The sequence below is a fragment of the Anolis carolinensis genome, chromosome 3 (genome assembly GCF_035594765.1).
Source record: "Anolis carolinensis isolate JA03-04 chromosome 3, rAnoCar3.1.pri, whole genome shotgun sequence".
NCBI lineage: Eukaryota > Metazoa > Chordata > Lepidosauria > Squamata > Dactyloidae > Anolis > Anolis carolinensis.
In genome coordinates, this window is record NC_085843.1 from 99231748 (window position 1) to 99247024 (window position 15277).

The 15277-nt window shown below is 40.5% G+C and overlaps 1 protein-coding gene across 2 annotated transcripts in view; it reads right to left on the reverse strand.

The window, feature by feature from the left end:
* grpr (gastrin releasing peptide receptor) overlaps nucleotides 1-15277 on the reverse strand; it is a 55191-nt gene that overhangs the window by 16494 nt on the left and 23420 nt on the right. For both annotated transcript variants that reach the window (XM_016992385.2, XM_003218862.4), the window contains exon 2: nucleotides 992-1343. In XM_016992385.2, the coding sequence (XP_016847874.2) occupies nucleotides 992-1343 (352 nt within the window). The remainder of the gene's footprint in view (nucleotides 1-991; nucleotides 1344-15277) is intronic.

Below are 15277 nucleotides of genomic sequence, written 5' to 3' on the forward strand. Positions count from 1 at the left end.
TCCTGTGTCTTCCGTTTACTTCAGTTGCTTCAAACTGAATACAAAAATAAGCTGAACTCAGTTAAATCAGCAGGTTTATCAGAAGAGGCAGAATTGCTGCTTCAAAAAAGCAAAATCAAAGTTCTTCAGCATTTTCCCCATTAATAACTTTTATTATCTTGACCACACTCCAATGTTGCTTAGTCACACTTGTCCAGTTTTCACCTGTGGCATGTAATATAACCGTGTTGTTATTATGTAGAGTAGATAGGGGCAAGATAATGTCTGGCCTGGCACAAAAGTTTCTGGCTCCTGTCTATTCAGATACTTGTGGCCAAGGGGTGGGTTTTTCCTTTCTTGTGCTGGACTCAGCCATTCTAAGTCTATTTACTTACTTACTTACTTACTTACTTCCTTACAACATTTCTACCCCGCCTTTCTCATCCGAGGGGACTCAAGGCGGCTTACAAAACTGTCAAAATTCAATGCCGATAAAACAAACCACAGTAATAAAATAAAACTTATACATTTAAACACCTAAATATTATCAAATAAAAATAGTATACAAAATTTAAAACATAATATTGCTTAAGTCCATTTGTCTAATAACCGTGTGCGTCTAAACTACACATTTATGTCAGTCAAATCCCACTTTAATTGTTCCATCCTAATCAATCACGCAAACTGTTGTTTAATGGGGCACTTGTAATTCTCTGTTAGAGATTTCCACTGTGCTTTTTTGAACTTTGAGACCCAAGGTATCCTAATTTAACTCTCAATCCTTCTTCTTGCTAAAATTAAAACACAGAATATTGTTGGATGGAACATGGGGCACCTTTTGTTTCCTTGACACAATTTCTAGTGTTGAATTCTAATGTCACGGTAATTACCTGCCCGACATCCTGTAGATCTTTTGACTAGTAACTCTGCCCATCTGTAACTGAAGGACATTTTTAAGTTGTGCTATTCTCACTTCAGCACTTGGCAATTTTGCAAATAAAATTAGTCATACCTGTTTCCTAACATGCACATTCCCTTCCACTGGTAGGTTGTAGGCACTCCGGATCAGATTTTTGGCAATGAAATAATAATAGACCGAAATCACTGATAGGGGAATGACATAGTAGACAAGAAAGGAAGCCATTGATTGAATTTTGGGGTGCAGCTCATTGGTAAGAGGATAAGGTGTGCAACTGATGAATGTTTTATTAGTGCCTTTGTCATAAATAGGACGCAAGTCTGAAAACACGGCTTCAGGAACAGCAAGCAGCATGGAAAAAATCCAAATGAGAACAGCTTTCACACAAATCTTCAGCAGTGCATGGGATGCTTGGATGTCCATTGGTCTCACTATGGCTTTGTACCTAAGGGCAAGATAAATAATTGCATTAGGGATCATAGGGATGAATTTATTAAGATACAATCATTTTTGATGAGTCTCCTCACTGCACAAAAGAGATGTTTGGTCATCAAAGCTGTGTCTCATTTTCCTCCTCTCTAACCCTCTTCTTATATTGCAAGGCTCCACAAGACATTATGTTACATAAAATTCATTTTTTAAAAAGTCCTCATACAGGAGAGGGATTTGTAAATAAAATCAGAGGGAGGAGAGGCTTTAAAACTCTTTGACTGTGCCTGATGGTTCTTGCCTATTTCAGGATCACATGCATTTACTCATGTCAAAATGAAAATGATTACAGAACCTATCTGGAACACCATGTCAACAAGTTGGAACATGTCCACATAATGACAACCAAATATTATGCAGAAGAACTGCCCTGGTAGCAGTGGTCAGCATTTCTGAAATAGAAAGCCACATTGTCATATGGTAACCCCAATGATAGCATTAATTATCATGGAATTGTGATTGAAATTTATTTACTACTTTAAATATACTTACCATTTTTATTTAGAGTTCTATAGTGGTTATTATTATATTTGCCTCACTTATAAAGCATGGGCCCCACAAGAAGGTGTAATACATTCCCTTGTTGATAAATTGTAAATTTCCCAAGGTATACTCATATTATTATTATATTTTTAGCAATTTCTTAGTGATTTCTTCCTCAGTACTTCAGTTGTCCTTTTACTTTTTTATTTCTCTCTTTCACAGAAGCCATATTCTTTGGAAGCTTGTTTAGACCAAGTTAATGGTATTTTTTTGCCAGAGTATTGCCACAGAAATATTGTGATGTAGGCCTTTTCAGAGCTGGAGAAGGGAGAAAGCTGGTGGGCAGTACCCCTCTGACACCCGACCAACACTGGGTATACGTGCGAGTATAACTCCAAAAAGTTTTAAAGGAGAAAGGAGTGAAGAATATTTTAATTCCAATATTTCTTGAAATTAAAGGCACCCATTTAAGAGTAAGAAAATATTGCAGCTGATGGCAATCTGGATCAAATAAAGTATCATTTGCATGTGCAATCATGCATGCACAGAAACAAATTACAGTGACAGGTTCTGTTACCAAACACCAATACCCCTTCTTAATATAAAATGGGAAACTCAGTATCCATGGGAGTTATAGTTTCCCAGGGGCAAGGGACCTCCATGAGTTATTTATTTATTTATTTGCAGTATTTATATACTGTACCGCCCTTCTCAACCCTGAAGGGGACTCAGAGTGGTTCACAGTGTTGGCAACAATTCAATGCCCTCGATAAAAAACAGTATAAAACATCAAAGTTGGCCCTCCCCTAATAAAACATTAAACATTAATAAACACATCACATGAAATAACATCATATGTCACACAAAGAAAAAGCCATTGTCCTTAAACAGTCCTGGATCATTGCACTTTCAACTTTCACTTTAACTTTCAAGTGAGTTATCACGGCCCTCACCCCACTGAGTCTCCCCAGTCACACCAAGCACCACTGACCAGCAACACTAAGCCCCTTCTTTCTCCCCCAAACCCTATCACCCACACCACAGGCACCGACCTGATCAGCTGCTTTCCTAGGATGTTTCCACAGCAGCAAACGTTCAGAGCCCAGGAAAGATAGCCATGACCAGTGCCACAAAGTATCTATTGCACTCCCTAACCACAGATACAATGTAGCTGCCTATAACTATTTTATTTCTATTATTCATCCTGAATCAGCGCACATGCGCATCTTATAAAAAAACAATAAGATACAGCAATCAACTCTTTCCCAGCACAGGAGGGCTCGGACCCAAAACCTCCTTGTGGGTGATCACAGCCATCCCAGGGACAATGACCTGAGAGGAGACCCAGATGATCCATTCAAGTCTCCTGTTGACGCACCAGGGCTTGTTATTGTCCCTCTCCTGGGAGAGTACTTGGGTCTGGCAAGTCACCTTTGTTCGTGATTCCCAGACCCAATTCCAACATAATCCACTCATTCCGCTTTCCAAACTTTCTTTGTCTCGGGCCTAACATCATCATAATCTGCTGGGTGGACTTGACTCTACCACCCAAGCCCTCCCTTGCTCCCCCATTGGAGGCTCCAGGGCATCCCTGCACAGCTGGGTGTGGAATCCCGGCTTCGTCACCGACTGTGGATCTGTAATTGGTTAAGCGAACGAACCCAAAGGGTGCTCACCAATGCATCTTCTTCCTCTTGGAAAGAAGTCACGAGGGGTTAGAAGGCACGATCATCAAGTTTGCAGACAACACCAAACTGGGAGGGATAGCCAACACTCCAGAAGACAGGAGCAGCATTCAAAATGATCTTGGCAGACTAGAGAGATGGGCCGAAACTAACAAAATGAAGTTCAACAGGGACAAATGCAGGATACTCCATTTCAGCAGAAAAAATGGAATGCAAAGATACAGAATGAGGGATGCCTGGCTCGACAACAGTACCTGTGAAAAAGATCTTGGAGTCCTTGTGGACAACAAGTTAAACATGAGCCTACAATGTGATGCGGCTGCTAAAAAAGCCAATGGGATTTTGGCCTGCATCAATAGAAGTATAGTGTCTAGTGAAGCCATGCTCCCCCTCTATTCTGCCTTGGTCAGACCACACCTGGAATACTGTGTCCAATTCTGGGCACCTCAATTGAAGGGAGATGTCAACAAGCTAGAATGTGTCCAGAGGAGGGCAACTAAAATGATCAAGGGTCTGGAGAACAAGCCCTATGAGGAGCGGCTTAAAGAACTGGGCATGTTTAGCCTGCAGAAGAGAAGGCTGAGAGGAGACATGATAGCCATGTACAAATATGTGAGGTGAAGTCATAGAGAGGAGGGAGCAAACTTGTTTTCTGCTGCCCTTCAGACTAGGACACGGAACAATGGCTTCAAACTTCAGGAAAGGAGATTCCACCTGAACATCAGGAAGAATTTCCTCACTGTGAAGGCTGTTCGGCAGTGGAACTCTCTGCCCCGGAGTGTGGTGGAGGCTCCTTCTTTGGAGGCTTTTAAGCAGAGGCTGGATGGCCATCTGTCAGGGGTGCTTTGAATGTGATTTCCTGCTTCTTGGCAGGGGGTTGGACTGGATGGCCCATGAGGTCTCTTCCAACTCTACTATTCTGTGATTCTATTATTCTAACTCCAAGGCCAATCAGCAAGCGAACTGCCAGGATCCCGCCTCCTGACCAAGCAGGAGCCAGGAGGATGCCAGCTGACTTTTCTGCATGGATCAATGGGGATACAGGGAGGGAATTTCAAGCGACTGTCAATGTTAGTCTATGGAATATCCTGTGTAGAATGATGCCTGGCTTTTCCAAGCATCTTGTACACTTTTAGCCTTTGTTGCTGCGTGGGCGTCCCTTCTGCAGATTGAATAAAAACTTGTTTGCCTTTGCACTGGTGAGATCACGATTTCTTATATCGGAACATTCACGGTTAGCAGAATTCACCCAGCTTCTTCCCTCGGTATCTGTGAAGTAGCTAAAAACTTCAAATTTTCTGGCTTCAATTCCACAATTTTCCAACCCACTTGTCTTTTAATGGAAGAACTAATTAAAAACATAAATGTATATACTTGTCTGTGTGGCTTTGAGAAGATCTAGTTTTATCTGTCCCCATAGAATTGCTGAAACCTTGCTAAATTCAATGTTAAAGACTGAACTAATTCCTTTTTAAGGCCTTTTTGGAATATCCAATATGTTATTTTTAATTTATTTCCTAACTTGGCCATGAGCCTTTTAGATATGTAAGCTCTTCCTAGGAGTTCTGCTGCTTGGCGCAAGATTGCCACAGGTTTTTGTAGCAATAGAGCAGCTGAGCGGCTATTGGTCCTCTCTGTATTTCCCTTTAATGACATTACAGAAAATCAGATATTGAGAAAGTAGCAGAAAGACTAAAATGTTTAGAAGGGGAAGAGAGAAATTTGGAATGATTGGGGGATATTCCAAAAGCACTCAAGTTTTCACTTTGAAAGATCACATATGCGGTCTCCTATTTTCATAAAAGAAAGAAGGAAAAATAATAATGAGTCCCGTTGAACATCAACACATTTTTAAAGGTAAGATTAAATCCAAATTCATCTAGATACCAGTTCCTACTTGCATCAAAATACATAATATACCAAATCAAGAGCTAGCTAAATCTATTAAAATAAGAGTGTAACAACAGAAATCCTTTTGGAGACATTCTCATATTGGGGTCCTTTTTTGGTAACAGTGTATAATGCAGGGCATTTGTTTGACAAGTAATATTAGTCTGTACTGGACAAAATTATAGAGAACTCTAGGAAAATTGCCCAGGTCATTTTGTATACAGGATTATAATTGTATAAATTTGTAAATTATAAGACAGACAGCATGCTGTAATTTGTTAATTAAATGGCAGATGATTAATCAAATAAAACATCTGCTATCAGTGGATGTTTTATACCAGAGGACAAGTGTATAGCTGCAGATATAGTGGGCCAGGTCTGGCAAAATTACTTGCACTGGAAGAAAAAATTGCTTCCAGGTCCAATTCTTATTTGTTAGTGTTTCACTAATTCAGGAAGCCCTCAGTTTATCACCATATCTAGAAAGAAAAGGCAACATTCAAAAATGGTTTTAAGTCCCAGAAGAAGAAGAAGAAGAAGAAGAAGAAGAAGAAGAAGAAGAAGAAGAAGAAGAAGAAGAAGAAGAAGAAGAAGAAGAAGAAGATTTCCTGCTATTTATTCTGAGTTTTTACTAAACTTGGATTGTAATAGTGTTTTAAAATACATTTTATTGAATAAAATCTACAGAAAACCAAATAACAAAACAAACTACAACAGATACATTACAGAATAAAAGGAAAAAGGAAAAATGAGGTATACAATTTATCACACAAAGCTAAGCTACCAAAATATATAACCAAAACTATAACTGACAAAAGAGAAAAAATAGCTTCCAAATATCCTTTCTGAAGTTATAGTTTTACTTTTTGACCTCTACCTCTCTTTAATTTAGCTCTAAGTTAGAATTCATCTGTACCTTTAACTCATACTAATGAACAAAACCAGACAAAATCACCATAATTTTTCTTCAAAAAGCCAATCAGAAGTTTCCAGTCATGCATAAACATTGCTAATGATTTTTCTTAAATCTTTTTTCTATTTCTGAGAGTATGATAATTTTGCAGCTGTCAAGTATGGAAGTATTCTTTCATGGTTCCTTGATTATTTGTCAATCCAAAAAGAAAAAAGTTCAGATTTTAATTGGATATTGATCTTTCTGTTGTTGTTTTAAAAGTGTTCCTTTTGAGATAATTGGTATTGTTTAGAACAGGAAAAACTTTATATCAGTGGTTCTCAATGTGTGGGTCCCCAGGTGTTTTGGCCTACAACTTCCAGAAATCCCAGCCAGTTTACCGGCTATTACGATTTCTGGGAGTTGAAAAACAAAACATCTGGGGACCCACATGTTGAGATCCACTGCTTTGTAGGTAACACATTCATTTTTACTAACATGATTCTCCTTAACAGAGACAGATTTAAACTTTTTCATCTCTGCATATCATTCGAAATTTAGTTTTACTTCTTAATATAATTATTTTGATATAGCATACAATTTGAACATGACATTAAAATACCTTAATATTTTGCCTTTTCTCTTGTATAACTTTTTCATTAATTCAGTTTGCTCTTTTGAGTTCCTATTTTTAACATTAGTTTTGTTTATTCATTTTGAAATCTGCCAAATACCCAAGATTGCAGTAGCATTTTTTAAATCAATTAAGCAATCATACGGAGGACAGAAATCCTACAATTATAACTGTGCTTTCAACTCTGTATGGGAATTTCAGTTATTTAATTTATTGATTACTCTGCAAAAATGAAACTCTGTATCATCTCCACCACTTTCTCCACCATAAAGAGGGGATGGGGAGCATTAGAGAAGAATCATTCATGAGTACTTGTCGCACCTCAGGTTAGCTTCACCTTGCTAAAATACACCAAGCAGTACACAGGTTATAGTCTTTTGTAGTTTATTGGAAATAGGGAAAAGGATAGTTCTTAAAAGGCAAAAGTTCAGTTCCAAAAAATAGTTGCAAAACAAGGCTGTAAGAAATAATCCAAAGAAACACTTGGCATGAAATGAAGTCCTTTCAGTACATGACAAAGTCCCATGAGCGAGAATACATAAAGACTACAAGACAACCCAGGAAAGCAGAACTTGCTTCTTGATTCAAAGAGACATTGCTTTGACAAAGATTCCTCTCTCAGCAGACTGTTTTAATAGCATAACATGAAGGCATTCCTTTGCCCTTTGACCTCTCTTATTTGCTATTCTAAGACTTCTGCGAACCCCCCTAAATTCCAAGCGGCTGGCCCAGTCCAGTGATGCTGTATTGTCGTCAAGGCCAAACTGCTCGTTAGTGTTATCAGGCTGGGAGCTGCTCTCCCTTCCTGCTTCTTGCACCTTGAAACATCAGCATCAACAACACCATTTCCTCCTGTGGGAAAGCCTCCCTGTTCCCCATTTTCTACAGAGGGAACACCCCGCACCTGAATCCCATAATTCCCATCAGAGTCATCTTGAAACTCATCCTGAACCTGAATCCCAAAATCCTCATTAGAGTCACTCTGAGGCTGAGTCACAACAGTACTAGGCATGTGCGATCCATGAAAAAAAATGGTTCACTACCCGCTTCAAAAGTAGGGGGCGCTGGCACTTCGTTTCTAAAGTCATTTCCAAATTTTGAAGAAAAACATTCAAAACTTTCCGAAACTTCGTATGTACTTCGTTAATGGCAGATGTGCATGTGCATGAAAGAAAACATTATCGTCAATGGGGAAAATGGAAAGACCTCTATCTCCCTCATTTCTGAGCTATCCTAATGAAATTTGCTACAGTGGTAGAACACAAAAACCACTGTTAGCTCACCAAATCTAAGAACATTTGACTTATCCTCAGATTTTTGGCAAATTTTCAAATTTTTAATAAAAAACATTTTTTAATAATAACAAAAATCTGTTCCTGGTTTGAAAGTGTTATTTCCTGTTTCAATGGGTTGTCTTTACTTTGAAAGTCATTGTTCTACTTCAGAAACTTTGTTTTTGTGGCTGAAACATTGTTAAATTGGTGGACAGTGTCCCAGGAAACCATAATGTGCTATCATAGCACCATGTCCCTTGTACAAAGACAAAGTTTTGGCAGTGTAAAGCTTTGCCATGCTTCTATGACAGAACCAATTGGGAAATGACATTTATCCCAGGAACAGAAATCATCATACACCATCAAATCACTCCTGAGAGATGGTCATCAGCCCCTGAATAAGGAAATCTGTTCCTGGTTTGAAACTGTTTCATTGGATTTTCTGGGGCTGAGAGTGTGTGACTTGCCCAAGATCATCCAGTGGGTTTACATGGCTGAGTGGTTAATGAAGCCGCAATCGTAGTCCAACTCTCAAACTACTACACTACACCATGCTGTCCCAAAATGGGCCGCTGTTTCTTCCTATGAGGCTTAGCCCTCTTCTACTGGCTTTCTTACTTATGAGGCTTAGCCCGCTTCCGTTGTTACACTATGTTTTAGGGAACAACCTAAGTCTTTTGTTTTTTATGAATGCTCCCATGAGAAAATGTATAAGGATGTGGGTGAACTACAGTTCCCAAAAGTCTTGGGTCAACCCTCCCAAAACTCCCACAGGATTCACAACTGGCCATGTGCCAAGCTTGGTCCAAATCCATCACTTTTATTCTTATCTCAGATTATATGGTAGTGGGGACTCATATAATCCAGTTTAAATCAGATAATCTGGGATCAGATCCTGAGATATAGGGTGGTATCTCCAGCCTGATTACTCTTCCACACTCTATCGCAGGATCTGATACCAGATTATCTGCTTTGAACTGGATTATATGAATCCACACTGCCAGATAATCTGGGATAAGAAGATAATCTAGGAGTGGGTTTCTTCTAATGGGGTTTAGCCAGCTTCTAACCAGGAGTGGATGGGGCTTACACATGTCACATACACACAAATATAGAGTGAATTTTAAAAGGAATACTACTAAAACATAGATTTAAAATGCAACCTTTTCCCTTCCCAGAATGATAGTATTATATATATTTTAACATGAGTCCCTTTCCATCTAAAATCTAGAGAGAAAAGTGGGGTGCTAATAATAATAATAATAATAATAATAATAATAATAATAATAATAATAACCCCCCCGCAGGTGCCACCTTCACGTGGTGGGGGGGCTTAACTGCTCCAATGATGACTGAGGGCTGTGCTGGCGGTAGTGTAACTACCGGCAGGTCCAACCAAGCCAGAGAGGCCTCAGCTGAGGAGCAGAACCAAGAGCACCTAACCCATTAGCATTATGGAGAATCAAACCCAAACAAAGTCTATACTGGCTCGGTCGTCGCCCAGGATAAAAAGGACCGCGGTGGATGCTGCTGATTCTGGACATCCATCGACAAGTGGGCTACGGAATCATCAAAACCCAAATGAACAGTCACAGAAGCGGCAGAAATATACAATGCCAGAAAACCACACAATTATGAAGTGCTACTACAAATCTGAACCTCAAAGGCGTGGCTACCAAAAAAGGATGCATCAACTGTGGAAACAAGAGTACCCTGACTCACAGATAACAGAACCCCGACTGGCTGACCAACAAAGATTCATAATCAGAAACAAAGTGTTCAGTGAAGTTGAACTCGAAGAAATCCAGAAAATTTGCAAAGTAAATTACCATCAGACCACAGCACAGACAGCAGCAGAGACTCAAAGAACACTTGGAATGGTGGAACAGATTGAACCAGAAGGAAGTGTGGAGCTTTTGCAAGAATTTGAAAAACCAGCACTTGAAACATCTGCTGAACCACCAAGAACCTTGACAGCAAGACAACAAGAGCTCAAAGATAAGATCATGGCTCATGCTGCAGCAAATGCCATAAGAAAACGGCTCCCAACTCTAAAAACAGTGCCCAAGAGACACCTGGCGCCTCTCATGAAAGATGTGAATACAGTACTCTCCACTGTCCAAATAACATCAATTGAACAAACAAACCAGTATGCCTACAGTGCAGCAGTGATAGTAACAGAAGAGCTTGGGCTCCTACAACCTAGGCAGCCCCAAAGAAAATCGACTGGAAAACCAAAGTGGAAGGTCAGGCTAGAGTTGAAAATCAAAAAGCTTAGATCAGATGCAAGTAACCTGAAAAATATGAAAGAGAAGAAACTGAAGAATGACAAAATCAAGCAATACCTGATCCGAAAGTACTGGCTGAACACCAGAAAAATTGAAGAAGCTTTGGAAATCGTGAAAGAACAAATTACAGCAACAGCCAGAAAAATTGAAAGGTATGAAGCCAGAATCATCCAGTACAGACAAAATCAACTGTTTCAATCAGACCAAAGACGGTTCTACCAGAGCCTGAACCAAACAACAGACACAGTAACCATAAAGCTAGAGAAAACTGCAACAACGAAGTTCTGGAAAGAGCTTTGGGAAAATAATAAGAACTACAACAAAAACGCTGGGTGGATAAAGGAGTTTGAAGGAAAATTCTCACAGAACAAAATGGAACAGATGGAAATAACAACTGAAATGATCAGCAAACGAATGCAAAAAGTCAAGAACTGGACATCGCCTGGTAGTGATCAACTTCATGGATTTTGGCTCAAACATCTGATTAGTTTACATGAAAAAATGGCCCAACAATTCAATGAGATGCTGCAGAAAGGAAGTATCAGTGAATGGCTAACAACTGGAAGAACATACCTGATACAAAAGGATCCAGCAAAAGGAGCAGCACCAGGAAACTACAGGCCAATAACGTGTCTGCCCACTATGTTTAAACTACTGACTGGCATCATAGCTGACAGAATTCAAGACTATCTTGAAGAAAAAAACATCTTGCCAGATGAACAGAAAGGCAACAAACGGAAAAGCAGGGGCACAAAAGACCAGTTATTGATTGACAAAATGATTCTGGAGAACTGTAAGAGCCGAAAAGCTAATCTTCACATGACGTGGATTGACTACAAAAAGGCCTTTGACTCACTCCCACACAGCTGGATCATCAAGTGCCTGGACGCCATCGGGATTAGTAAAAACGTTGGCACCTTCATTGAAAACATGATGGAGCACTGGAAAACTGAACTGTTTGTTGGAAATGAAAGCTATGGACTTGTCAACATCAGGAGAGGAATTTTCCAGGGAGATTCATTGTCCCCTCTGCTTTTCATTATTGCCATGATCCCTCTGTCAACAATCTTACAAAAAACAAATCTCGGCTACCAAACATCTAAGAATTCTCACAAAATTTCACATTTGATGTACATGGATGACCTGAAGCTATATGGGAAAACGGAAACTGAAATCCAGTCTCTGACCAACACTGTCCGAATTTTTAGCACTGATATCAACATGGAGTTTGGTTTGGACAAATGTTCAACAGTGGCATTGAAGAAGGGAAAAATCATTGAAAGTGAGGACATAAATATGCCCAATGGCCAAACAATAAAGTGTCACCAGCCAGAGGCCTATAAATATCTGGGCATATTACAGCTGGACAACATCAAGCATGAACATGTGAAAACTGTGGCCAGCAAAGAATACATACAAAGGGTCAGAAAAATTCTCAAAAGCAAGCTCAATGGAGGCAACACCATCAAGGCCATAAACACCTGGGCCATACCTGTCATAAGATATACTGCTGGCATTATAAATTGGAGACAGGCGGAACTGGACAATTTGGACAGAAAAACAAGAAAACTCATGACCATTCATCATTCACTGCACCCTCGCAGTGATGTTGACCGGCTATATCTGCCTAGAAGATCAGGGGGCAGAGGACTCTTACAAGTAAAGCAAGCAGTCAAAGAAGAAGAACATGCCCTGGCAGAATATGTAAAGCAAAGTGAAGAACCTGCTTTGATTGAAGTCAAAAATCAGAAACTCCTCAAAGCACAGCAGACAAAAAACCAGTACAAGAAAACCACACTACAAACTAGAGCTGACAGCTGGCACAACAAAACATTGCATGGAAAGTTCCTTGACAAAATTGAAGGAAAAGCTGATAAGGAGAAGACCTGGCTATGGCTCACGAATGGGACCCTGAAGAAGGAAACAGAAGGCCTGATCCTTGCAGCCCAGGAGCAAGCCATCAGGACAAAGGCAATTAAGGCCAAGATCGAAAAATCAGCTGATGACCCAAAATGCAGACTGTGCAAGGAAGCTGACGAAACCATTGATCATATCCTCAGCTGCTGTAAGAAAATCGCACAGACAGACTACAAATAGAGGCACAACTGTGTGGCCCAAATGATCCATTGGAACTTATGCCTCAAATACCACCTCCCAGCAGAAAAGAACTGGTGGGATCACAAACCAGCAAAGGTCGTGGAAAATGAACACGCAAAGATACTGTGGGACTTCCGAATCCAGACTGACAAAGTTCTGGAACACAACACACCAGACATCACAGTTGTGGAAAAGAACAAGGTTTGGATAATTGATGTTGCCATCCCAGGTGACAGTCGCATTGATGAAAAACAACAGGAAAAACTCAGCCGCTATCAGGACCTCAAGATTGAACTTCAAAGACTCTGGCAGAAACCAGTGCAGGTGGTCCCGGTGGTGATGTGCACACTGGGTGCCGTCCCAAAAGATCTCAGCCGGCATTTGGAAACAATAGACATTGACAAAATCACGATCTGCCAACTGCAAAAGGCCATCCTACTGGGATCTGCACGCATCATCCGAAAATACATCACACAGTCCTAGACACTTGGGAAGTGTTCGACTTGTGATTTTGTGATATGAAATCCAGCATATCTTTCTTGTTTGCTGTGTCATGATAAAATAATAATCAGGGTAATTTAAAATAATAGAGGGGAGTTGTGGAAAATCCTTAGCAGGGTGATAGTTTGCTTTCCCTGTCCATTTCCAATTTTCTTCTCCCCCTGAAGTGGAAAGTCAGTCTCACACCAACCTGGGTGGAGAGTTCTAGTTTGGGGTTTTGCCAGCACATTGCAAGGGAGATACTGCAGAGGTTACAAAGCCAGGTTCCCTCCACTTCTGCAAGCTGGTTTAAGAGCCCCATAGAAATCTACCAGTCCAGGACAGGAAGGGGATTTCTCTTCTAATAGCAACAGCAGCCAGCCAACTATCAATGCCCTTTGCAAATGAGAGAGGCTTCCCTCCACTTGCAACCCTTTGCAAGCCACTTGCTCTGCTTCTGAAAGCTGATTTAAGAGCCCCATAGCAACCAACCACTCCAGGCCGGGAAGGGGATTTCTCTCCTAATAGCGACAGCAGCCAGCCAACCACCAATGCCCTTTGTAAACGAGAGAGGCTTCCCTCCGCTTGCAGCCCTTTGCAAGCCGTTTGCTCCGCTTCTGCAAGCCGATTTAAGAGTCACATAGCAACCAACCATTCCAGGATGGGAAGGGGATTTCTCTCCTGAATAGCAATGGTTGGTTGAATTAAAACACTTTCTCATATATCCGAAGGTTATCCAAAGGTATTTCGAGGCACGGGCACCAACACGTCGAATTGGAAGGTTAATTCCAAAGCGCCAAACTACCTCAGAACCCAGTTCAATATTAATACAATTAATGAATTTATTACGATTAACGACTTTTACGATTTTTTCGCTCAACCCTAGTGAGTACAGTTTCAGCAAGGAGAAATCTCTTTTTTAAAAAATGGCATGATTATCACTTGCTTCCCCCTGAGTTCTGTTTGCAATGCTTCTCTAGGGACCTCATCACCTTTTTGGCTGGAATTGCCACACATTGTGGTGAATCCAGTGGTGCCTGGTGGGGTGCATGGGGAACCCATCGCCCCACGCTCTGTATTGCTCGGCTTCCCCCTTATCTCATCCCACGTGGGGAAGCGTCCACTGCCCAGCTTCCCACGTTGATCTGTTTGCTCCTTCCCTTTTAGCACGGAGCCCCACCGAAAGTAGTTGTGTATTGTGGGATGGGAACCAGCAGGGTCTATGGCAAAAGGGAAGGAGAACCTGCATTGCTGCTGAATTCAGCCCTGTTTGATGAGGTTGCCCAGAGTGTGGTGGAGGCTCCTTCTTTAGAAGCTTTTAAACAGAGGCTGGATGGCCGTCATTTGGGGGTACTTTGAATGCAATTTTCCTGCTTCTTTGCAGGGGGTTGGACTGGATGGCCCACATGGTCTCTTCCAACTCTATGATTCTATGAGTAAAAACTATATTGAACTGCAACTTTAAACATAGCTCACCTTTTGCTATGCCGGCTAGGATAGTGAGACTGTTAGTGCAACAATATCTGGAGATCCAGGCGGTTCCCACTCCTGGCCTAAACAGGTGTACTCAAGATTCCAGCCAGGCAGCTCAATTGGTTTTGTTATGGCACTGGCAGTTCCATCAGGCACCCTTTCCCTTGATATTACAGAAATCCAATCAGGAATCTAGAATGGATTGCATGAAGAATCTGAGTGTGTTTCTTAGACATTCCTTCAGATTCCTCATTGAAATGTTAAGAATAATGAATGAAGGAACATGTTGCTCCTGAGATCTACAATTCTACTCAGAGACCAGTTTTTTGAGGAAGAAGAATTTTTCAATTTGGAAACAAAAATATCTTTAAAAAAGAAAGAAAAGTAGAGTAGTGGTTGGACTACTATTCTGGAGACCAGGGTTTGAATCTCCATTCAGCCATAAAATCCATTGGTGACCTTGGACAAGTCAACTCTCTTGATCTAAGAGGAAGGTAAGCGCAACCTTTTTCTGAACAAATGTTATCAAGAAAATTCCATTCTAAGTGATTGGGAGGAAATTTGGGAGAAGAAATATATATATATATATATATATATATATATATATATATATATATATATATATATACGGCCGCTACAGACATTCGAGAAAACTGGTACAAAATGCAATTCAGATGGTACCTCACTCCAGAAA